This window comes from Plectropomus leopardus, chromosome 5, assembly GCF_026936395.1.
Source record: "Plectropomus leopardus strain MGB_pleo_1.0 chromosome 5, ASM2693639v1, whole genome shotgun sequence".
NCBI classification, from domain to species: Eukaryota; Metazoa; Chordata; class Actinopteri; order Perciformes; family Serranidae; genus Plectropomus; species Plectropomus leopardus.
The window spans coordinates 26,189,344-26,214,100 of record NC_142180.1 but is presented as its reverse complement, the minus strand read 5'-3'; the positions used below and the strand labels follow the sequence as shown (position 1 = coordinate 26,214,100).

The 24,757-nt window shown below is 40.9% G+C and overlaps 2 protein-coding genes and 2 long non-coding RNA genes across 8 annotated transcripts in view; 1 reads left to right on the top strand and 3 right to left on the bottom strand.

Moving 5' to 3' along the window:
• The first annotated feature begins 40 nt into the window (after positions 1 to 40).
• On the top strand, positions 41 to 13,468 carry zfyve9b (zinc finger, FYVE domain containing 9b). Of its 2 annotated transcripts, XM_042514017.2 has the most exons (16): positions 84 to 326; positions 3,585 to 4,402; positions 4,530 to 4,629; positions 5,571 to 5,767; positions 5,895 to 6,006; positions 6,719 to 6,841; positions 7,038 to 7,193; positions 8,323 to 8,547; positions 8,635 to 8,717; positions 8,803 to 8,907; positions 9,002 to 9,152; positions 10,523 to 10,603; positions 10,861 to 11,023; positions 11,298 to 11,403; positions 11,490 to 11,669; positions 12,765 to 13,468. In XM_042514017.2, exons 1-16 carry the CDS (start codon positions 263 to 265, stop codon positions 12,924 to 12,926), a joined length of 2,826 nt encoding a protein of 941 aa, XP_042369951.2. In that variant the 5' UTR covers positions 84 to 262; the 3' UTR covers positions 12,927 to 13,468. The 2 variants fall into 2 exon arrangements, with proteins under 2 accessions (XP_087933960.1, XP_042369951.2); XM_088077834.1 differs by lacking the exons at positions 11,298 to 11,403; positions 11,490 to 11,669; positions 12,765 to 13,468 and having other exon boundaries at positions 41 to 326; positions 10,772 to 11,003.
• Positions 4,148 to 8,333, bottom strand: LOC148189583 (uncharacterized). Of its 2 annotated transcripts, none has more exons than XR_015776646.1 (4): positions 7,912 to 8,333; positions 6,999 to 7,171; positions 5,498 to 5,711; positions 4,148 to 4,392 (listed from the first exon to the last, which is right to left on the bottom strand). It is a non-coding gene; the product is annotated as an uncharacterized LOC148189583 (long non-coding RNA). The 2 variants fall into 2 exon arrangements; XR_015776645.1 differs by having other exon boundaries at positions 4,165 to 4,392; positions 6,999 to 7,137.
• A 1,483-nt stretch (positions 13,469 to 14,951) lies between the features above and the next one.
• elovl1b (ELOVL fatty acid elongase 1b) overlaps positions 14,952 to 24,757 on the bottom strand; it is a 20,688-nt gene continuing 10,882 nt past the window's right edge. The window contains exons 2-9 of one of the 3 annotated variants that reach the window (XM_042481690.2): positions 23,493 to 23,602; positions 18,990 to 19,092; positions 18,718 to 18,908; positions 17,412 to 17,492; positions 17,269 to 17,325; positions 17,080 to 17,185; positions 16,613 to 16,749; positions 14,952 to 15,798 (exon numbers count right to left, since the gene is read on the bottom strand). In XM_042481690.2, the coding sequence (XP_042337624.1) occupies positions 15,472 to 15,798; positions 16,613 to 16,749; positions 17,080 to 17,185; positions 17,269 to 17,325; positions 17,412 to 17,492; positions 18,718 to 18,908; positions 18,990 to 19,059 (969 nt within the window). In that variant the 5' untranslated portion in view covers positions 19,060 to 19,092; positions 23,493 to 23,602 and the 3' untranslated portion in view covers positions 14,952 to 15,471. Of the gene's footprint in view, positions 15,799 to 16,612; positions 16,750 to 17,079; positions 17,186 to 17,268; positions 17,326 to 17,411; positions 17,493 to 18,717; positions 18,909 to 18,989; positions 19,093 to 23,492; positions 23,739 to 24,757 lie in introns of those variants that run through there. The other 2 variants (XM_088077835.1, XM_042481683.2) reach the window with 2 other exon arrangements.
• On the bottom strand, positions 18,079 to 18,711 carry LOC148189582 (uncharacterized). Its single transcript, XR_015776647.1, has 2 exons — positions 18,190 to 18,711; positions 18,079 to 18,123 (listed from the first exon to the last, which is right to left on the bottom strand). It is a non-coding gene; the product is annotated as an uncharacterized LOC148189582 (long non-coding RNA).

Sequence of the window (24,757 nt, the reverse complement as noted above, 5' to 3'; positions counted from 1 at the left end):
TGACAGCTTGTGCATGCAGCCAGGCTTTTCATATCTGGCATCTGTTGTCTTGGCCTGTGTGCTGTCCTGCGGGCTGTGTAGACGGCAAACTGGGGAGGGACATTTCTGCACACCTCTTGAGTTTCTTCAAAGAGCTGCAGAGAGACACAGGGGAGGAGGGAGATCACAGAGAGGGGGGTAGAGAGGCGAAATCATCCCATCCTCCGCTTGTGAGCAAGGCACTGCTGCTCGGATCCTCGGCTCTCACATGTAACAGGATAAAATGCTCAAGTTCTTCTCTGCGCGGGATGACGAGAATGAAAGCCTTCTGGGAGCAATAACTGAGGGTAAGAAAAACGTTGACTGGGTGTGGATGCTTTACTCCCCATTCATTGCCTGTGCGTTGCAGGATGATGATACTGCGCGTCTGTTTGTCACTGAAAATCGCTGATACAGCATTTGGCCGCGCGCATAGACCGCAGCATCTGTCTGTGTGTGTGTGTGTGTGTGTGTGTGTGTGTGTGTGTGTGTCTTGCGCACATTCCCGTTTGAAGACAGGTTGCGTACATGCAGACTCCTCAGTGAACATCCCCCCCTCAGTGAAGTGTCCTGCTCGGGCTGATGTAACGGGGTGAGTGTCGCATTGCCGCCGGCCTCGGTGCTTGCGAGCGGTGCAAACATTTGCACGTGTGTTGAATGCGTCACTGTCCCGGGAAGCGATCAGCGGCAGTCAGCCGGATCGGTGCAGCCCCGCCGCCGTGTCGGGGGATCTTCACTGTGCAGCCAACAGCAGCAACGACACCACCCGCCTTTATTTGTTATGGTTTAAATGAGAGCGCTGCAATGCAGTTTAATCTGGATAATTAGAACAGATCATTTCCATGATCAGTGCAGCATAAACCGAACAGCCTGCAGGTTGCAGCAGTGTGATTTCTATTGGATGTTAAAGTCCTCCTGAGTCATAACTCTTCGTGAATCAATAGGTGTTGCAGCTTAATGAAACATCGGCCATGGACACATTAGCTTACTTACGTGCTGGTCATTTTCAGTAATGGTTATTACGTAACTACCTCATGTGGGAAGGGTACCGAGACACAAATTGGCTGTAACCAGAATGAATTGCATATATGTGCAGTCACATGTTGGGATTATGAATGGAGTCATTCAGAATCAAATGGCTCATTTGCATGGCCGTAGATTCAGGAGGGGGGAAGGGGACTTGTCCCCCTCAGTAGGCTATTTAAATGTGCATTTTACCACCAGTAAAAAAAACAAAGTAGTTTCAGCTACCTAGTTTTCTTTTAGTACCCAGAACAAACCTAAGTTAGGGTTAAAATTTTCTTTAAACATAATATATATATATATATATATATATATATATATATATATATATATATATATATATATATATATATATATATATATATATATATATTTTTATCACATTACATTACATTTTTATTTAAAACACTTAATAACATGCTCTGAATGTTGCTTGTGGGAACATTTTAAAAAAGACGATTCTATGATCTGTCACCTCTCAACATCACCAAAACATCCTCAGAATGTTGCAGTTATAAGGTTATGTCTTAGTCAGCATTCAACCTTAAAGGAACATTATTTGTAATGATAAACACCCCTAAAACGTTCTTTGAACATGAGATTAAAATGTTTTCTTTAAAACATTATTGCAACTTGTAGTTAAAGTCCTCAGAGTTGTGAACATTCCCTGACAGTTGGGGTAGAGAAGTTTTATTTTGAAAAAAATTGTTGAAGAAAAAGGCATGAAATGGTGCATAAAAACTAACCAGAAAACAGGAAATTAAGTGTTCGCACACAGCATTTTTTTGGCCCCTAAGAACGTAACTCAGTATAATTTTTCCCCGTGGCCACTTATGGTATTGCAATGAAAAATATCCACTGCAGCCCAAAAAGCATTTTCCCCATTGAACACCATACACCCTTTTCACGGAAGACATTTAAACATAACACTGCAGGAAATGCACTGAATGGAAATGTCACTACTAAGTTGTTAAAGCACTTTTCACAACACAAACACTACATAAAAGTAAAAATTGAAGAACAGGTAATTCTGCTTACCAGTAACTGTGCTGTGACGTCAATTCGCCCGACTCAGTATACATCATAGACTGTATAGAGTCTATGGTCTACATGGATCTCGCTGAAGTTTCCGATTTGGAATCCTGACCTGAATGCACTTTTCCGAGTTGGAGGTTGTTTTTTGGAGTACAATGGAATGCAACAAAAAGCACACGAGTAAATCAAATAAACAAATGTCTGAATTCCTCTCAGTGGTTTTGATGCTTGCTCCCTGACACTAACAGAGCCATCGTTAGTGTTATTAGTTACACCTGTGCTTTTTCTACTAATCTGCTCTGGAGAAGGCCTGCTGTAAAAGAGACATCTGTAAAACTATTGACCATGGCTGTGTTACCAAGTGTACAGTTGATTATATTAACTTTGCATTTCACGTGTAAAGGCTTTGTCTTTTATGTTGATAACAGAGCCCTGATAGTCCGGTTACATAGAAAGAAACACGGAAGGTTTATGGCATAAACAGTCACTTTGAAGAAAGAAACCATGATAATGATATATTTTAAGTGAGTGTTAATCCCCTCAGTCTATCTGCAGGAAATCAACTCTGTGGGGAGACAAAACAGCAAGTTGTACCTGGTTGGGGGCCTATGCTCTTGACAGGACATCTTGAGAGGGAACTTGTGGACGAGGGAAGTGGGAAAAGCGCTATTGCGCATATTCAGTGAGAAATAGAAAGAGAAACTTTGTTTTGCATATGAGCCAGGCAAGCAGCTCCATTCGACTGAATAGGCACCTTCTCGGTGTCCAGTATCTAGTTATCATACACCTATATGGCTGTTGAAATGAACACACAGCTGCGCTCATTTGACTTTATTAACAGTGAAAGACATTTTTTTAACAGTAGGCTCAGCTGAACATGGTATGCAAGTTATCAATGGAAAACTTGGATCCAAACTCAAATGTGCAAATTGTTTTATTACCACGAACATTTTGTCTTTGAGCAAATGTACACAACAAAATAGGCCAATACACAGAATGAGGCAAGGTTTTACTGTGAATTCCTGCAAGCCAACAAGAAAAGAAATCAGTAAATTCTCATGGTAATATGTTGGCATTCGATATGAGATGCAGAGCCAATTAAACACAGAACCACTATTGAATTTTTGTTCTCTGGAGAGCCAACAGCTATGTGCCATAACTTGTACAACTACGATTGGTTTTAGATCAATATTAAGTTAACAACAAGCCTCTTCCTCTTTTTAATCATTTTAGCTGCTCTGTGATCAGCTCAAACGCACCTCTAAAGGACGAGTGCTAATGTGACCTTTAGTGATGATTGAAGTTGCGAGGTGTGTTCGGTGTGATGAAATAGATTATCTAACGCTGTTAAATGGCCACTTAGCACATGTGAACATTTTCCACCAAATGAGTCATTTTTAATGACTATGGTCACACAAGTGAATCTGTGTGTGTAAATGTGTGTCTGACAGAAAGAGCAATTGAGACATTGAGTGTTCATGATATCATCATGCTCCCCCTTGAAACAGATGAAGGAGACAATCCGTCTCTTCAGGACACCAAGCACCACTGGCTGAACAGACCCTGCCTGCTGGTGCTCAAAGATGGGGACGTTTCCAAATCAGGATTGGGCTGCGGCCAAATAAGACCAGAATCTCCATCTAAGACCTCCTCAGATGCATCAGTCAGAGGCAGCTTGGGGCAATGTGAGCAGAAACCATCTGAACATCCTGCCAAAACTGCTTCGCCCTCCCTGCTGGAGGAGGGCAGCTGCACTGTGACCACCATCTCCACATGGGGTGAGAGTTGTTTTGGGGAGTCTTCCAGTCCTTTGGTGCTGAGTCCTGCTGAGGCTGCATGGCCAGAAGAGGAAGAGGAAGAGGTGGCAGAGGAGAAGAAGAAGAAGCCTCAGGCTCTCCCATCAAAGGAGGACTCTGTGGTTGAGGAGAAGGAGCTGGAGGAGAGCAGGCTGGAGCAGCAAGAGCAGTCCTCAGAGGCGACTGCTGCACCCTCTACTCTCTTACATGATGATGCAAGTGGCAGGGGGTCCAAGGAGCTCCAGAGCCAGTTTCAGACGGTCAGAGCTAATGGAGGAGATGAGACAAACAGCAGCAAGTCCCAGGCAGACAGTGGGGAAGGAGCGGTGGGGGACTGTGCAGCATCTCCTCTCGATCCTGACAATGAGTCTCAGCTAAGTCCGGTTGGTATTCTGTCCAAGGACCGAGGCACTGTTCTCGGGGAGGTGGCTCCGGTGTGGGTCCCTGATGCTCAGGCACAGGTCTGTATGAAGTGTGGAGTCAAGTTTACGTTTACGAAGAGGAGGCACCACTGCCGCGCCTGTGGGAAGGTGAGGAAAGTTGATGTTCTGCAACATTTTAAACAAAATTGAATGTAATGTTTCAAGTGACTTGGTGACTTGTAGTTGATGTGTGGACTGTGTGTGTGTCTGTATGTTATGTGGTGTGCATCGTCAGGTTTTTTGTGCACTCTGCTCCAATTTGAAGTTCAGACTTACACATCTGGATGGCAAGGAGGGCCGAGTTTGTGTTTCCTGTCATTCAACCCTCCTCAAAAGTGAGCATTTTTTTTAATGTTTGTTCAAGCTCATTGTTGAAAATGAAAATTTGCAGAAGTAGGAGAAGAATAGCACCAGCTGGCACACTTTTCAGTCTGTCATATTTCTCTGGCATAATTTATGTAAGAATAGTCTAACCAGCACCAAATCAAGGTTTAAGGTCTCAGCTATAAATAAACATATTTTAATGTGTGCAGATGCTTTTTAGAATTCAAAAATTTGTGCTTAAACTATTTTGTGCTTTTCAGTCTAATCAGGGGGGAAGGTTGGCACAATGTTAAAATGCTTACAAAAATATGAAGTAACCAGTGGAAACATTTTGAAAATGTAATCCAATCAAAAACCAGAAAACATTAACATTTAAAAGAATATATGTATTATGTTTATATGTATATACAGTATATTTTAAAACCAAGCAATTTTTTAAGCAGTTAATCAGGAGGAATTTCTAACCACTTTTGCCATTGACCATTAAAAATAATGACAAAATTAACAAGCTGTTTTTAATCTTTCAATACTAAAATCTATCAAAATGCAGTTACAGTTACAAGTGTTAATTTTACAACTGGTTGTCACATGTGCCAACCGACCACATTCATATTTTACCCAACTTATGTTAACCAGCTACCATCGCACATCATAAACTTCAAATCTTATATCAAAATGTAGCTGATTTCTTCATCTATAAAAAAAACACTTTTCCAATATCTTTGTCTAACACAGTTTTATAATACCTTTAGTCCACAGACCATTTTTTTTAACATTAAGAACTACAAAACTGAAATGTTACCCTCAACAAAAAAGTAAGTGACTCTCAGATGTTTTACCACAGTAGATGAGTGAAAGTTAAGAACTACTTGATGTTACCTTTTTGTTCCTGTGACCTTCAAAGAACCAGAAAACAGTTGTGTGCCAACTGATTCTTACATCTTCTCCTTAGGGACACCTCCGAGGGGGAAGAGGAGGGTGTGGTTTGCAGATGACATCCTCCCCAATAAGCAGTCAGAGTCTGCACCGACCACGCCAGTCAGAGGGTTCTCGCCTCTGATGAGACGAGCGCTGGGCGGGCCCGTCAGAAGTCCTGTGGGTTCACCACAAATCAGGAGAGCTTTGCGGCCACACGGGACAAATATTAATGTGAGTATGGTCCCCCAAAACCTCACACAGAACATATTTGCTTTTCTATAATTAGCCAGACAGCTTGTACAACATAAACATGATGAAAATGTGGTGTCACTCCTCTGCTGCCTCCCTCTTCCTCCAGGAGGCTTGCGGCCCTTACGGCTGGGGCACCACAGCTTTAGTGAGCAGCTCTGCCAACCTCATCCCCCTGGACGGCCTGCCACCCATCCTCACGTCCACAGGAGTCAAAGGAGGTAAAACAGCTTTCATCCAATTTGAGGGTAAAAGTTAAAGATTTGGCAAAATGAGTGCAGATGCTGGTATTTTCCTGACCTTGAAATGTGCTTGCCCATTTCTTACTATTGGCATGCCTTGAATTATCGTGCATGGTGCAAAGATAAGAGGAGACACACAAACAGAAGCAAGTCAGGCAGCACAAGGCGAGGTGAAACTTTGCTTTCTGATGTTGAGGACTTGACAATGTAGTGCTGACAAAGGGAAGGGCAAACTGAAGCGTCGAAGTGAAGTCAGAGCAGCAAATACATAATATTGCTGGATAATCCAAATGAACACTTTTAAGGCGCTCTGTTCTGAATAAAAGATTAAGTAGTGATTGGTGTATTTATGTTTTCATTATTCCCACTTACAAATCCAGACGACTCCCTCTCGTGCTGTTGCTTTAAATAATAATGCAGAGCCTGTTCTGCCTGGTTAAACAGGGGCATTTAAAAATGATGGCATTAATAACTGCCACTACTAGCCTCGCATCTTAATGAGGGCCAGGCGTAGACAACACTATTTACCCTTACGCAGTTTATGAGTTCATTTCCAAACATTAATCAAGTTGGCTATTTTATTTGCTTACAATGGTTTAAAAGTGCCCTGTCAGAAAAATACTTGAAGCATGAGCAGTCATAGAAGCTACAACAGACTAGCAGCAGTGTTACTATGTTTTTGTGTCCTCAGATTACACTGTGGAGGAGCAGCCCTCTGAGATGCTGCTTATTCAGGAGTTGGAGAGTGGCAGGCCCAAACCTCTGGTGTTTGTCCTCAATGCCAATCTGCTTGCTATGGTGAAGCTGGTCAACTGTATGTTTCATTTGTTTTTCCGTCATGCATGATAAATTACATAGTGAACACACTGATAACATATTCTATATAATCAGGTATGTGGCTGCTGTGATCCTACAAATTAATTCTTGACTACAAAAACAGGATTACTGAGTGTGATTTCAGTTGCATTTACCTTGTAAACGCCTGAGGTTGTGCCTTTATTGTGCGACAGATGTTAACAGGAAGTGCTGGTGCGTGACGACAAAGGGGATGCATGCTGTGGGCCAGGTGGAGGTGGTGGTGCTGCTGCAGTGCCTGCCAGAGGAGAAAAGCTTCCCCAAAGACATTTTCAGCCACTTTATCCAACTGTACAGGGACACCCTCACAGGTCAGACACACACAGATGCTTACACACAGTATTTTTCTAATTTAGTATATTCACAGATCAGCTACAACATTGAAACCATAATATTGATTGTCTCGTTACAATGCAATGTTCAGCTGGAAAACACAGGGGCCTGGCGTGCATGTGGATGCCACCCATTATGGCAATGGCACTCCAATGACAGTGTCCCCCAAGCAGGAATGCATCATGTCACACCACAAAAACTGTACAAAAAATGGCCTTGTGAAGGAGACAAAGAGCTCAAGGCATCAACCTGACCTCCCAGTTACCCAGATTCCAGTCCAACAGAGCAGTAGTTCCCAAAGGGTGGGCCGTGGGTCTTTTCTGAATGGACCACAAGTGACTTGTGAACGTGTGTAGTTTGGAAAAAACACTTTATTTTGAAGCACAGGGAATTTTTTGACACAGAGCTTTTATTTCTAAGTTCTGCTTCTGTTTATTCTTGCAATATGTTTAATTTTTTTATGCTCTAAGTCAATATGTTGGATATGTGCTAATTTATAAAGTGTTGCCCTTGAAATAATAACTATAGAGAAACCTGGACCCCTTTACTGGACCAGTTGGGAACCACTGCTTTAGAGTATCTTTGTGCCAGTACCTGCGACCCACTTTTGGACCATGACCCATCAGTTGGGAACCACTGCACTCGAGGTTCTGTTCTCATGCTTCATTAAGATGGACCTATTGTAGGGCCTTTTACCTGTAGAGGAGTAGACACTGGACCTCTGGGGCTGTCCTGTGGTGTCTAGGACATTGGCAATAGATCCTTTGAGTCCTGTGGGTTGTGAGGTACGTGTCACAGATGCTTGATCAGAATGGGATGGTGCAATGGTCTGCAATGGTGTTTGAGTGAATGGTGCATGTCAGGTGGCATCCATTTAAATGTCAGGACACAAGTTTTCCCAGCAGAGGATTGCATTGTAACGAGATGATCAGAGTTATTTACGTCACCTGTCAGTGGTTTTGATGTTGTGGCTGATTGGTGTATTGTAGTAGTGATGTGTTCTGATCCACCCATTTTGAAAAACTGCCTACCGCGCACTGCCTGTCATCTCCCTCAAAGTGTTTCCTCTGCTACAGTTACACATCCTCTTCCTCTATATTCCTGCAGGAAAGGTTGTGAAACACCTATCGCTATCCCTGTTTGGCACTAGTTTCCTGGGCAGCGAGGAGCACGTAGGCTTCCTGTACATTCGCTCCACTCTCCAGTCCCTTCAAGGTCTACCTCTGCCAAACCAGCCCTACCTCTTCGGCCTGCTGGTCCACAGAGCAGAGGTGACCTGGGCCAAAGCCTTTCCTCTGCGTCTCATGCTGCGATTGGGGGCTGAGTACAGATGTGAGTCAGGCAGGTCTTTGCGTGAAACATTGCATCTGTAAAGCTACAGCTTTTCTCTTTACTTACAAGCTTTATTTCTTGTTCCAGTTTACCCGTGTCCTCTCTACAGCGTGCGTTTTAGGAAGCCCTTATTTGGGGAAATTGGCCACACCATCATGAGACTATTAGTGGTGATTATGACATTTTATAAAAACTTCTGTGTCGCAACTTTTACCAAACTTCCCATCATTGATGCTCCCTCTCATCCTGTTCCAGGACTTCAGGAATTACCGTTACAGCCTACCAATGGTGCCGGGGCTCACTGTGGATCTCGAGGCTCAGAGGACCTGCATAAAGATACCGACCACTGGGTATAATGAGGTAAGACTACGCCTTTAAATGCTTTACAGAGTTAATAATAATGTTTATGTATTTTCAATCAATCATGCCTCTCTGCTTACTTGTCTGTCAACAGCTAATGAAGGCTTTGAATAAATCCAATGAGCATGTGCTGGCCATCGGGGCGGGCTTCAACGAGACTGCAGACTCCCACCTTATCTGTGTGCAAGGAGACGATGGCCAGTACCAGACTCAAGCCATCAGCATCCACAATCAGCCGCGCAAAGGTGGGCCATGACAGGATACTCTGAGGGACAGGGAGATAACAGCATCCGGACTTAATGTTACATAATCAGTTGGTAGTGGATGTCATTCAGTGCAATCAGGGATGTGGCTGGCAAAAAGGAGGAAGCCCTGATTGACTGATAAGATCTGTTATCTGTTGTTTAAGGAAACGTTGATTATTGGTTAAATTGGTGCACTTGGTGAAAGAAAGACACCAGCACACTCAAATCGGTGGAAGAGTGATTCAGACTGATTTTTAATTTGAAACACTCTTTCAGCCTGTTTATTTTGATTTTGTTATTTCATTTTAACAATATATAATCAAAATTTCTGGCCTTTTAAAGGAGTAGTGTGTAGAATTTAGTGGCATCTAGCAGTAATATTTGCAAATTACAGATTGCAACCAGCTGAAACATCTCCTGTGTGGTTAGAATTCCTTCAGTGTTCATTGTTCAGGAGGATTTTAGCGCCAAATTATCCACAGAGGTCTCTTCCTCTCCAAAACAAATTGATCAGGTGATTAAAACCAGTAGAAACACCAAATAAGGCAGTTTCACATTACAAATAAGTGTGCAACACTGTTTGACTCATCGCAGAGGGTCCACTAACTACACTAAAAAGGGGGGTGGCCTTTTCTAGAGACAGAGTTTGTCAACTGTAGAAAAGTGGTGGACTCAGTTTAGGAGAATGCACCACATATGTAGATAAAAATAGCTCATTTTAAGGTAATGAAAACACAACACAATTCTTATTTTCAGGTGATTACACAACTAAAGAAAACATACTTGTTACATAACCATTTCTGCCAATATTTCCACCTAAATCCTGCACATTGGACCTTTAAGTTAGTAGAATGTGCATTTGATGCACAAATCCACTATGACAAAAAAATGTGCAGTCAAACATTGTGCAAACCTTTGACATTTTATTCTTATATATATATATATATATATATATATATATATATATATATATATATATATATATATATATATATATATATATATATATATATATATATATATATATATATATATATATATATATATATATATATATATATATATATATATATATATACTGTGATACAATTCACTAAATTTGAATTTGACATTTCTTTAATTGTATTGGAAGAAGCAGATATAGAATAAGACAGAATAACGGTGATTAACTTTGAAACTGCCCAAAGGGAAATTAAAGAGAAACAAAGGCCTCAAGCGTTTGTCCCATTAGACCTAAGAAATGTTCCCATGTAACACTAGATGGCACTACATGATGTTTTTTTTTGTCACTATAAAGACAGAAAATAGAAGGTTTGGAACCACAGAGTATGCCTGTAATTATGTGTTGTTTTTTTTTTCTTGTATTGCAGTCACTGGATCATGCTTTTTTATATTCAGCAGTGCCCTGAAAGCGTCTGCTGGATATCTGGCCAAGTCCAGCATCGTAGAAGGTAGGACATCGGCTCAGAGGGGAGTCAGGTTCACCTAGACTTTTTTTGCCCTGCAGGAAAATCAGTATTTGCTTTGTTACATTAAAGTAGTAAACACCCCTGCTTAAAAACTGGTTTATTCAGAATATGTTGATCTTTGTATGTGTGTGTCTGTGTACATTTTAACAGACTGTTTGTCTAGGTGTGTGTACACGTTGATGCATGTGAGTGTGTGTGTGTTCGTGTGTTTCTCCTGTATCGCTGTCCCCTCTTCTCAGATGGGCTGATGGTGCAGATCACTGTGGAAACCATGGCAGAGCTCAGGCGGTCGCTACGGGAGATGAAAGACTACACAGTCACCTGTGGACGGCTGGACCAATCAGACAGCCAGGAGCTTGTGTGTATCCAGTGGGTGGAGGAGAAGTGCACTGTGAATAAGGGGTGAGGGTGTCCACCTGTTTGAAGTTCAAATGGCAAATTGAAGCTTTTGTGCTAAAACAGAACAATAATAGTGTGCAGACTCAAACATCAACCAACTAAAAAATGCAAAAAATGACCATAACAATAATAGCACAGTGCTGTAAAATCATGACATCATGAAACTGTAAATAGAAAAACAATGAAACAGTGTTCCATTTACAGTAATATTTTGCAAAGCAGTTACGCAAACAAAATTGCCAACTGCATTTTATTATCTGATCTTTGTGTCCCTCAGAGTTATTAGCCCCATCGATGGAAAATCCATGGAGTCCATTAGCAGCACTAAGATGTTCCAGAAGTCAGAATACAAAGAAAACGGGAAGATCATCCGCTGGACAGAAGTATATGTCACTGTCTGGTTAAAACATCAACACAAGTCCATCTGAAACTGTCTCCTTTCTTACGTTTCTATGTGTGATGTGTGCAGGTGTTCTTCCTGCAGAGGGGGGATCATCCCAAAGGAGGAGCCAGTGACTCTGCTGAACATGACCGGTTGACAGAGCGGATTGCCCGGGCGTTTTGCTTGGCACTGTGTCCACACCTCAAACTCCTGAAAGAGGATGGGATGGCCAAACTGGGGCTGCGAGTCGCTTTTGACTCTCAAGAGGTCAGAGAGGATGTGATGCATTAAGTATCAGTCAGCTGAGTAACAACATATTGTTACTAATCTCCCATGACAAGGTTGCATCATGAATACGGCCCTATAAAGCCAAAATGACAACACCACATCCTTGTTCAGAGTTCAGACAGAAATGTGACTTTTTGACATCTGCTCTGCCACAGAAGAATGATTGAGATACAAAAAAGTGGAATTTATGTAAAAACAGAAACATTTGCAGAAAGTACAAAAAAGAGCTTAAAAGTATAAACAAAGTGCAGCGACCTCTCTGTGATTTAGTGAGGTTAAAAGTGCAGTGTGTAAAACATGGCAAGAATGTTTAAAACATTCAAAAAATGGACAAACATCAGCAGAATGTGAAGAAGTAACACTGCTGACCTTATGTCACAGACATTTATGTATTGTGTTGTGGGGATATTTACCTAAATTTGCATGCCAACCAGCTAGCCGTGGTGGGCCATCCTGACTTATATCACCACTTTAACCTTGAGAGGTGATAGTCACTGTTGTGTCTAATAAGTGTCTAGTCTGGATCTATGTCTGTTTTCTTGTGCTGTGTTGAGATGCCTTTTACAAGCTGTTTTAGAACCTGCTTTAAAACCAGAGCAAATTTGTTTTATTTCTTTTGAAAACATTGGGGAAAAGATAGCAAGCAACTTAGCTAAAAAAAACCCCACAAATTGAATAAAAATTATTTTTTAAAAAAACAGGAAAATGATATTAAAATTTGTTTTTAAAAGAGAAGAAAAAAGTGTCCGGAAAACTTTATCAATAATTATGATTATGTGTTTAACGTTATGATAAAGAAAAAAATGTACAGATTTATTTATTTATTTAATTTTCAGGACTTTTTGGAGGTCTTTTTGGCTTATTTTTAGGTTATTTTCTTGTAACTTCTTATGAATTTCTTGCCAATTTTTGGGTTGTGTCTTGTTAAGATGCTCGTGCCTTCTTGCCATATTTTTGCATGAAAACTCACTGGTCTAATTTTGGTTGGGTGAACATGTAACACATGACTCATGCATACATGCTCCTGGGTGTGACTATATTAAAACTAACTAGTGGTTTGTTTTGTAATTTCAGGTGGGATTTGTGGCTGGGAGCAATGGACAGCCCCTCCCAGCTCAGTACCTGAATGCCCTTGACAGTGTGCTGATCCCTGTCATCCACAGCAGGGGGCGTAAGAGAGGCGATGAACCCATCGTGATGGAGCTTATCTTCTACATCCTGGAGAACATCACTTAGTGCACTCAACTATTTCATCTTTCACCCTGACCACAACTCTGTCTCTGGCACTTCTCATCAGTGCTGCCATCGGTTTCAGGGCAACAAAAGCATCAAAGGGCGAACCGGACCACATCAGAGGTCTGCATCCATCTCATCCACTCACGAGTAGAGAGAAATGGTCTGACTCTTAGTGGTTTGCTGATCTCACCCTGCCCTGCAGCAGACAGTCTGGGTACGCATGAAACCCAGGATGGAGCATCAGATCACTGTACACTGTACAGCAGTAGCAACTTCATAGCTTGAAATCATTCACGTCACAATGTTCAATACAAGTTTCCCATATGGAGAAAACCTTTAAAAGTGGGAGCCGGATTCAGCTCCACAACCTTAAAGCAAAGAGAATAAGGGAATGACTCGAAGAAGAGAATCTAAGTAGATCTGTAGAGATTTGATGCACACTGAATGAATGCCAAAAGAATGTTTTCATACTGGATGTATTTTAATTGATTGCTCATGAAATGTAATGTTGGCCTGGAATTAAACTTGCAACAATGACTGAGTTACTGCCTGTTTATCTATGACCCTCTACACAACACATTTACCCAAGTGCAATTCTGAGTACTTTTTTTTTTGAGAATTTTGCCATTTTACGCTGCTATTATATTTTTTCCTCCACATTGGTTCAATAACCATAGTTACTACACCAAACACACATTTAAATGCAACACTTTTTTGCTCCTTTTTTTCCACAGGTTTAAGTTAAAGATCTAGGACTTTTTATGCACACAAAAGACTTATTTCTCCTTTTTTTGTTGCAAATTTGTTTACATTTGGTCAGGTCAAGACACTTGTGAGGACATGAACATACTGATCAACTGTCAACCCTGTGACAGTTTCTGACAGTTGGTGCACAAATGCATCTATCATTGCATTGCCTGCAATTGTGAGGCAGGTTTGATGTCCTGCCAAATTCCCAGAAACAACATTTGAGACAGTTTACAGTAGTGCAGTTCCTCTCTTCAGGTACAACTAGTGCTGCATGTTTCAGATCTCTTTCTGCTCCAACACAGCTGATTCAAATGGTCAACTCCTTATGAGCTCCTGAAGCTGCTTGTTAACGAGCTGATCATTTAATCCAGCTGGGTTGCAGCAGGGAGACGTGAACCACATGCAGCATTAGTGGTGCTTGAGGAGAAGTTTGGGAAACTCTGTAGCAGTGAAATTAACATTCAGGTGGATATTCCTGCAGTCAGCATGCAAATGACACACCCTCAAAACTTGCAACATCTGTGGCATTTTTCTGTCTGAGCCATCGTTGATGTCATCAGATTCATCTTTGCTTTTCCTCCTGTGGAAAGAGGTCCATGAAACTTCTTTTTTTTCAAAGTGACCTGTTATTATGACAATCCCAAGGCACACCTTCACAGTAATAAGTTCAATCAGCATCTTGTATGCAACACTAGTTGTCCAAAAATTATAAAAAAAAAGTCATAGTATAGTACTTTCAGGTGCATGGATTCTTATGGAAATGAACTAACCCTAGCCTTAACCCTACAAATCATAAATTCCATACATTTTCTGAAATTTACAGCTACCACATACGTTGCAATAAAAGGAAAACCTGCCTGTTTCTGTTAACAAACCGCTTATTAATTTAGCTTGCATCCATTTGCAGACTGAATGAGTGTAAAAAACAACCCTACACTCGAGCTGCTAATGGAAATATGAGTGCATTTCTGACCCAGACGAACCCAACTGATGGCTGAATCGTGTGGGTGTAGATCCGGCGTGCAGGATGCTTTCTCTCTCTGCCTCTCACGATGAATCTCTTTCAACAAAGCAGAATGGGGCTCTTGTCTACCACCTACTTGCTCCGCATACTTGGGATGGCAAAGACAAGAGGCTCAAGCAAGCAATGCAAATACTTTTCTTCTTTGTTGCAACACGACACAATGTCAAAGTCTTCCTGTAAAGCCCCGACAACTAAAACATAGTGAGCTGCCTTTCTGCAAGTTAAAGTACTGACACACAGAACGTATAAGATAATTTAAAATGGAATTTATTGGCATTTAATTTAAAATACACAATATAACAAAATTTAGAAAGTCTAAAGCATACCAATACAATTAGTTATTTTTTTGTTTTGCTGTTAAACTATTTACAAAAAGTATTTTCAAGTTCGATAGAAACTGTACAGTTATCTGTCCACAGGGAGGTCGGGACAATGTGGGGGTCAAAAAGTAGTGAAGGCAAGTGAGGTGAAAGGCCATCAGTGTGATACTGAACTGGGAGGTTGCTGCAACATCAGTGAAGATAACACTTAGGTGAAAACATCTTCTCTTCATACATTTTGTGCCATAAATGGTTTCCCAACTCAACAAAACCAACAAATAAACCAACCGAAAATGGGACTCCAACTGTGGAAATCACTGACCACATCATTTCCCCATGTGTTGCATATACAACTGAAAACCAGGAAAAGAAACACAGCCAAAACTATCTTTGGAAACCGTAGTAACAGGTTCGCTGGGTCATACTTCTTGGGTGTTTCCTTCTGGAGATCCTAGGCCTTCTTCATCTTGCTCATGTGAGCGCTGCCGTTCTCGTGGCGAGTAGAGCCGTTGCTGGTGCCATTGGTGGCTCCGTGGTTGATGCCGTTCTCGTGGTGTTTGCCGTTGGTGTAGACGGCCGTGCCGTTCTGACACGGCTTAAAGTCTTGTTTGGGCAACCTCTTGCCCTTCACGTAAGCCTGGACCCAGAAGTTGGAGAAGAGCACGAAGAAGAAGGTTCCGTACATCCAGATGAGGTGGAGGATCATGGGGAACTGGTAGTCGCAGCTTTCCATGAAGTAATACTGGGTAGCGTGGAGAGATACCAGGACGAACTGGGTCTGTTGGGAAGAAATCAGGAGTCAGCTGAGCACTTACTAAAAATAAATTTAGAGGCATTTGTCTGAGAGCAAAAACATTAGCATGACATTTAAAGACATACTGAAAGAACCAGAGTAGTTTAACCCTTTGAAACCTCAGCAAATTGACTTGAATTCTTTGAAAAAAGGCAATGAGCAACTTAAGAAAAAATGAAATCAGTCAAAAGTACAAGAAAATTACCTGAAAATTAGCAAAAATTAAAAAAAAAGGAAAGTAAAAGAACCTCAAAACAAAACAAAATCAAAAGACAAGACTGGAAAAAAAGTGATTAAAAAGCTCAGTGGATAGAGCGGCCCCATGTATAGAGGCTGTGTCCTCGCTGCAGCAGCTGTGGGTTTGATTCCAGCCTCGGCCCTTTGCCCCAAAAAAATATCTTAAAAAAAAAAAAAAGCTAATTCTGTAAAAATAACTTCAAATATATACTTATGTAATTAAACATATAGTTTTTAAAATAATATTTAAAAATCATTTTCAAATTCTACTAATTTCTTCCAATTTGCAGGACATTTGGTGCCAAGTTGCTCATCACCTTTTTTTTTTTTTAAAGGCAATCATACCAATTACCTCATAGGGTTAAATACTTGTGTACAGCACCAGAAAAGTAATATCAATCCATGTTTCAAAGGGTTAAGACACCAAATAAAGGTTCTAAATAACTGCCTTCAAGCTATGTCATGCTGTCCTGGAACTGATCCCTGCAGTAGCAAAATTAAAATTAAAAATTAATGATCAAACAAATTACACAGAAAACGGCAGAGTGTAGGGTGACCGTACCAGCTGAATGGCAGTCATGTATTTCTTCCACCACAAAAACTTTTGGAAGCGAGGTCCAGCAGCAGCAAGGCCGTAGTAGAAATACATGATGACGTGGACGGTGGAATTCACCATGGCGTGGAAAGATCCCATTCCACCTGGGGTAATGATCAAACAGCATTAGGCTAACTCAGACCAGAACCTCCCAGTAAAACCTCTACGACCTCTACATTCTTCGTTTTTTTCTTGCAAGGTCAGGCTCTTGGTTAATGGTTTTCCTATGACGTAATGCTTTGCAGATAGCCTGCACAAGCTTTCTTTAAGGGTCGTTTAAGGAGACAAGAGCAGAAACCAAATGAAGGACAGTGCTGCTGATTGTACAGGTCAACATGTACAAGATTGGTATGCAGAGTGAAAAACGATCTATTGGTCCTCCATTAATCATTTTCAAACTCTGCTAAATCAAAATGTAGTTAATATGTACTCACCAGGTGCATAGCCGACTCCCCACCACCAGGTCCAGGGCATGAAGGAGTGGTGGAAGATGTGCAGGAAGGTGACCTGGCCGTGCTTTTTCCTCAACACAAAGAACAGCTGAACAAAGAAGATATCGATCAGTTGAAGCCACAGTGAACACAACTACACACCAAGGCGGTTGATTAAAAGACTGAACTTACTGTGTCGATGAGCTCAATGATCTTGGAGAACCAGAACAGCCAGGCCACTCGGACCATCTGGTGAGGAGAATAAAGAGCTGGTCAAATAATCTTTTCACTTCATATTAATCATGAATTGCATTTGACTTACAGAGAGGACTTACTCGAAGTGCTTGAGGACTGTCGGACGTATCAACTGCGTCACATCTCCAGGTATACGTTGTAACCCAACCAGACATCAGGAACTACATAAGAAAAGTTTATTTATATGGGGACTTAAGTTTGTAGTCATTTTGAAGTGTTACATATCTGACAACATTATGAGCAGATTTTTGCCCTGAAACACTACACATGCCCTTCGAAACAGCAACAAAAAAACGTCACATTTGCATGACAAAGGCATTTGGTGGAAAAAAAAGAATGACATAGCAACAATATGTCATATGTTGAGAAGACGAAGGAACACAAGTTATCTCTCTATTCGCAGCTATGGCTTGTAGTACTGTGGAGAGAGATGTGGATGCAGGAGAAGAGTCAGTCGAGTTGTGGCCGCGATGTTGAGGGTTTCACGGAGAACAGTTTCTCCAAAACTTCAGTATATCCAGGGTTACGTTGCAATTTCTCTGTCATCACTTAACTACAACTCGGTCACAGCAGGACTCAATATGTAGGCAAGCTGTGTCAGAAACATCTGGAATTCAGGCTCTCTTGGTTGTTGACAGGGGAAGCGATTCGTCCACGTCAACCTTTAATAGTTTCAGCGGACCGCTCCCAACACTGTATGCTGAGTGATCTTTGTGTACTGTCTTTTTGTGTACTGTCTTTTTTTCCCCACATATGACGTGGAAAAAAAAGATGCATTGGAAAAAACATGAACTCTCTTAGGACTGTTCTCACAGCAATCCCATGGCCAGTGATTGGGATGTGTATCAGATTTAGGACCACATATTAAAGTGGCCCAGATCTGACTGGAGAAGGTAAAAATAAAAAAATAAAAGATTGGATTTCTGTGTGCAAACTACTCTGAAAGAAATTAATAAGTCAAATGTGGATCACACGAGAGCCAAGAAATTGAATTGGATTTGTGGTACATTTGCTTGTAATGTGATTGTAGCCTTTGTGACGGAGCCGAGCCTTTTGTGAATTGTGTGTTAACTGATCTTCCATATGAGAAATATTCGTCTAACCCGCTAACTAGCATAGCAGCTCGGCAACACATTAGTAGACTAAAATTTGTATTTTTGACAAAGGAGTCTGGTGGCTTTAAAAAGAGTCATGTAACTCCTTCAGCTTTCTTGTCAGAAAGGATTTTCTGACGGCAAGATAAAGGCACTTAAAAAAGACCAAATTAACCCTTTCAGTTATGACTATTATCAACATTTGCCGCAGCAAAAATGCAAAATACCACAGATGGAGCTGCCTTGTAATTACACCTACACAAATGTTAGACTTTAATCAACGGTGACTTACTTCATAGACGATGTATATCGACAGTGCCACTAGCAAGAAGTTGTAGACTATCATGGCTTCCTTCAGCTGGAAGGGCTTGCGATTGGCCATTAAGCGAGGTCCAAGGTACAGTACAAAGAAAAGGTAACACAGCAATATGGCGGACATGGGAATGGGACTCTGCATCAGTGGATATCCCTTCAGCCGCGGATCTAGAGAAAAAAAATCCCAAAACATTAAATAACAAACACACAGTAAGTAATATTTTTTATTTAATCAGGTGTGTTACTAACCAAGTCCTGCCAAGAGGTAGTCGTAGATATCCATGGCATGTGAGCCGATTTCCTGAATCTCCCGAAGCATTTTTGCCGTCTTGTATTGTTGAAACCCAATTATCTGCAAAAAAAATAAAAAAATGTTACTTTAATCAACATCCTTCCACCACTGCCATGACAATAAATAAAAGAGTGAAACATCACTCAATTAAAACTTTTTTTTTTTTACACTTTTTTAAGATGCAAATCTCAGACATGTCTATTTAAACATGATGTTTTTTTATGGATGTGATACATAAAAAAAATAAGATTTGGATTGGATTTCATAAAAACTGACAAAAATAAAAACCACATGTCTTATTCATTGCTTGGGTCTTCCTTGTGTTCACGCAGAACCAATGAATGCCTTTCTAGGAGAAGCATTTCGAGACATTCCCTGATTCAGTGGGATTGAAATGCAATTACCGGGACAGAGCAGCTCATCTCTCACCAAACAAGCCTTCCCAAGAAAAAATCCCAGCATGCTTTGCTCTAACCACTCATGAGACATGGCCTGATATCAGATAGGAGGTGCCACAGGCAACTGGGAGGGCATCCCTCATCCCACAGTGAGGCGGCACTCCACTGGCTGTTTGTGTGCAGGAGTTATGCCAGTTAAGACACAACACCCAAACCGCTTTCCTCAAATGAACCCAACTCAGAGCGAACAAGGAAGAGTTCTTGATCACTGAACTAATACCTCAATCTGCAGAACCCTGACATTGTTATTCAAGTTCCTTAAACTAACAAGTATTACTTCTCCTTATGTGGTAACCATTTCTTGGAGATTTGCCACTGTAAACTGAATGCATCAGCTCAACTACAAATATGTGCACATACGAATGTTGCTTAGACCTGCGCACTTCTCTGTTGACAGAGGCTTAGTTTATCAAGTGTAAACTGTAGAGCATATTCACCAAAGTAGAGGACATGCAGGGTGCGGTCTCCTCTCACAACGCCATTGTTGTACTATCTACAAAGCTCTGACTTTTTTCACTGCCCAAGGCCTAAAGAGCAGCCCGCCCTAAGCCAATATAATTAAGAGCTAATAATTTCATGCTGTGGAATGAAGGGCAGGGAGCTCACAGAGGTGCTGCTCAAGCAAACAGCAAGAAGACATACATTATGGTGCCATTTAAAGTGCATTGTGCAATGAGCTGGATTTAAATTTAAGGATGTTAGATTGCTTTCAGTATCAACTTTTAAAATGCTGTCTGGTATCACAGGATGTCACACAGGAAATGAAATTGTGCATACTTGTTTTTCAAGGCAACTAATATAAAATACATTCTTACAATTTTAAAAACTACCTTACACAGTGCAAAAAATATACACAGATACCAAGCAGTAGCTAAAGAAGTTCTGATACCAGTGTAAAAAAATACCTCTGATATTGCCTAAACTGCGAGGTGAGCTGTAGCTAGAGTTGTTCAGATACCGATGCCAGTGTTAGAAATGCTTCCGATACTGCCTAAAATGCTGGATCGGGTATCTGCGAGTCGTCTAAGCACCAATCCGATGCCACATTATACACTTATAACCTCAAAAAATGTTTACACCCAGATAAACAGCAGTTATCCCGTAAATTAATTATTCCTCTCCTCTTTAAAACAGTAGTCTACACAGCAAGGTAAACTGTGCAGTCAATGGCAACTACTGTTATATGGAGGCCAAAAAGGAATTGATTTTCGGTCAGTACTTAATGTCAACATTATAGGCACTATTTTACACAAGATGGTACCACCATGTACAGTGCGCAAGGCCTTCAGGATTAGCAGTACACAGCTGATAAGATTTTTAAAGCGATGGTATCAGATGATCGGTACTCGGTATTGGTCGATACTCAAGTTTGGGTATCGGTATCGAGAGAGCAAAAATGGTATCTGAACATCTCTAGATGTCGCCCTTATTGTTCAATTAAAATAGAAACATAATAGTCCTTGATCTGCTTATTTTGTGCATTCATTGTGTCAAAGTTCAAACGATTCTGAACAGCACACATCTACAGTGAGCTCAGATTACATCTCACGAACTGGACATTCCTCTCTTTTGTAGACACCCCCTGCAGTTTGTTCCCCTCAGGGTTTTTCAATTGTTAACCACAAAACAATGTCAACAGCACTGTATCTTTTTGGCAAATCTTCTTGTTCAGCTTCCAGGTGATTACGTTCAGCATTCCAGAACAACATATAACATCTGCACGGCCATTATCATCAGAAGTGCCCATGAAGGTGTGTTGTATAACAGATCAGATACATGACATTTCAGCAAACTCTTACACCAAACGCTGTGGTTGTTTTTGAACCGATGGTGAGGCATTTGGCCAGGCGCCTCACATTTCAACAAGAGTACCATCATGTCTGTTGTGTAGACTCTGTCTTGTTCTGAGGAAAAATGCTTAAACAGTTAAATTGAGCAGGTGACCGTCTGGTCGGGTAAGTGGTAATGTTCTGGTTACTGTAACTTGAATTGTGTGCTGGCAGTTTGACCACATCACATGGTTTGAATTTAAGTTCATAATTAGTTTCCAGGAGAAATTTTTTTAAAAAAGGAGTTCTTAAAACCAGAATTCTCCATTAATTAGGTTGGTAGTTAATTACATTTTAATAGTTTAATGGAGGTACATGAGAAAACAAATTTAGTTTGTTCAAACACACTGTAAACACTGAAACAGTTTATTCGGAAATCAGACAATCGATAGGTTTAGCTTTTCATTGAATACAAGTTATTAAATCTCAGTTTTCATGTTCACACTACTGTATGAAAATGTAATATGTGACTCACTTGGAAGTGATTGTTTTTTTTTTTTTAGAGAATATTGACCAATAATAAAATGGATTGTGTGAGTCGGGGGATAGTCTTATGATCATGAACACTAAGAAGAAAAAGGAAACAATATTGTTGTCCTAATATCCCAGATTAAGATAGAAGTTTTGAGAAAATTGAAAATGAGGCCCCTCTCGTTCCAGTTTAGTGAAACCACAAAACTTTTCATCAGCTTGCAAAGACCTTTTTTCAAAAACAACTAAGTCTTAGCGATGTAAATCACAGGTTTTATCATGATACGATATATTGATTCTTTGGACAACCATACAATTTTCGGGAAGGAGGTGTGCTTGAATAAAAATGGTGACACAGATGTGACGGGGGATTTTCAAAATCAATGCATATCTTAAAGATGACTGATGATGATGTATTGGTGTTTTCTTCGCATCAATAGTATTGGATCGCTGGTCACTGAATCGACACATCTTTAGAGATCAATGCATCGTACACCCCTAACAACCTTTCAGTGAACATCACTGCTCTGATATTTCTGTGCCACTTCCTGCATGTAGTTATCAGTGAACTTAAACACAAACTTAACTAATCATTCCTACACTCCACTATTAAACCCTTTGAAATCTGTGCAAATTGGCTTGATTTATTTCAAAAACGTGGCAACAAGTTACAATTTATAAGGCAATTACCTGAAATTTATCAAAAAAATAAATACAAATGTAAAAAATAATATTTCTTTTTTTGGACATTTCCCCCTATTTTATTATTATCATTTATTTTTTCTCTCCTTTTAATCTAATGATCAGGTCATTTTCTTTTCCCAGTTTCTTGCAACTTGTGGGACATCTCTTGCCAAGTTGGGTTTTTTTCCTTTTCAGCCATGTTTCAAAAGAAACCACACCAATTCAGGCGTCTGAATGCAACACAAGAAAACTGATGTTGCTCCAGGGTCAAGGGGATAAAGGCCTGTGTTTCAACCTCAGAATTTGGACCAGTAGTATAAACTGAACTGAACTTCATTGTTCAGCTGTCAGTGCTGTTCAGCTGTATCAGCAAAACTAGTAGCAATTCCCCATGAGGACAGGAACTTCCTCATAACTGTGAGAGGGGTCCATAAAGTGTCTGCCCATGACAGAGTGAAGCAATTTAGTCACATGACCTCTTAAACGCCACCCTACCTTTGAGCACTGACTTCTGTCCCCTCTTAGCAGAAATGCTCGTGATTTACAGCCCTTGCAGCTATATCAGTCCATGGAAAGTTTGTTTTAATAGTTCTATAAAACCACAACGTTGCTTCTTCTGTATGAGCCACCACAATCATTCATTCAATATAACCTTGACAACGAGGTGGCTGGTTTGCTCTACAAAGGAGATATTAAACAGCGGAAAGGGAGGGGGAACATTTCCTATGAGAGTAAATGAATCATAGGGATGGAAAAAGGGAGCTCACACTCATGAAGTAGGAGTTAATGATGAACCAAAAAAAAAAATCAGGAGCAAACAGGATCCCATTAGCCAAACACACAGTGAAGTATCCGCTATAAAAACAGACATTTTAACCAGGACAGCCTTATATCATCAAACACCGAAAGATCAGAAACATTCCTGGGTTAAAAAAAAAACCCAAACCCTGAGCTGCTCAACAAGTGGGCAGACTCCACATGAGTTAGTTCACCTTCTATGTAACGTTATGCAACTTACCTTGTCGAGACAAGAATTTTCCCCTTAAATCATCAAAAGCCAAAGTGGACTCCTCTTTCACAGGACGGCAAAGCGCTGCTGTAAACTATAAGGGCGGGAGGGCAGGCAGGCTGGGGCGGCAGCAGCAGAAAGACAGAACAGCAGAGCAGGGAGAGAAACAGAGACGGGGGGAGAGAGACAGAGGGAGAGAGAGATGGGATAAGGGAATGAGAAAGTAAACTGACAAAGTGTGACTGGTACAGCAGTCTTCCAAATCCCCACCCTCCCTGACTCACACAGTGGATGAATAACTACCTCACAGAGAGAGAGAGAGAGGGAGGAGAGGAGGCTGAGCCAGAGAGAGCGAGCACTGTGTGCGAGCGAGCGCCAAGACAGAGTGTAACTGGGGTGAGAGAGAGATAGCCCCTATTTAAATTCTCACGCCAAAAAATAAAATGCAACCTGCAACTTTGTGACCGACGCCCCAAATTCAGTAAGTCCCCACCTTTTACTCTCAATATCACACCCTCCACCCACTGAAACACACATACAGAAACACACACGACACTGGAGTCGCCCTGTAAGTTTTCACCAAGGGGTGGGCTGATAATATTATTCACAGGCAGCAGGCGAGAAATCAGTGGAGACTCTGTTATCATGAAGGGGGCCATTGTTACGCCTCTCAACAAGGCCAACACCCATAAGGCAAAACTAGCTTCCATGTTTCTCTCTGTGTTGGGAGACAATCAGGGTCATGGCTAAAATACCTGAAACAAGTCTTGAGTAGCTGCATTTCTTTAAATTTGTGTTTTTTTGTTGTGTGATATTTGGCACAGAGAAAAATCTTATACATTCGACCTAGGCAGTGACATAAACAGTCGTACAAGCTTGATGTTTGCTCAGGGTTGGAGAGTTACACTAATGACAGACTGAAACGATTGCTGCAGAGGGAAGACATGACTCATGCAATAATGCTTTAAATTCTTCAGAGTGTCCCGTGTGAGGAGATTTTGCTTTCCTTGATAAGAAATCACTTACTCTGATCTCACTGCCACACCCAGCTGTTCCAAAGAAGAACAAAACATAAAATCAGTTGTCACATGTTTCTGTTTATGGATAATTTTAGTTCTTTGACATCATGTAAATGGCCACATGCATGGGGAAAACCCTACGGATTCATTCATAATACCTTCAGATTTGCAACATAACTAGATGTTTATGTTGTCCGTGCACAATGGTTTAAATACTCAAGAGTTTCTAAGATCAAGTGACATATTTGTAAATCA

Bases quoted from the DNA above. Each gene is read 5' to 3' on its own strand.
- zfyve9b (XM_042514017.2), top strand. From the start codon at position 263: ATGCTCAAGTTCTTCTCTGCGCGGGATGACGAGAATGAAAGCCTTCTG. The intron at 4,403-4,529 runs GTGAGGAAAGTT...GTGCATCGTCAG, and splicing joins ACTGCCGCGCCTGTGGGAAG to GTTTTTTGTGCACTCTGCTC. The intron at 11,670-12,764 runs GTCAGAGAGGAT...TTGTAATTTCAG, and splicing joins TCGCTTTTGACTCTCAAGAG to GTGGGATTTGTGGCTGGGAG.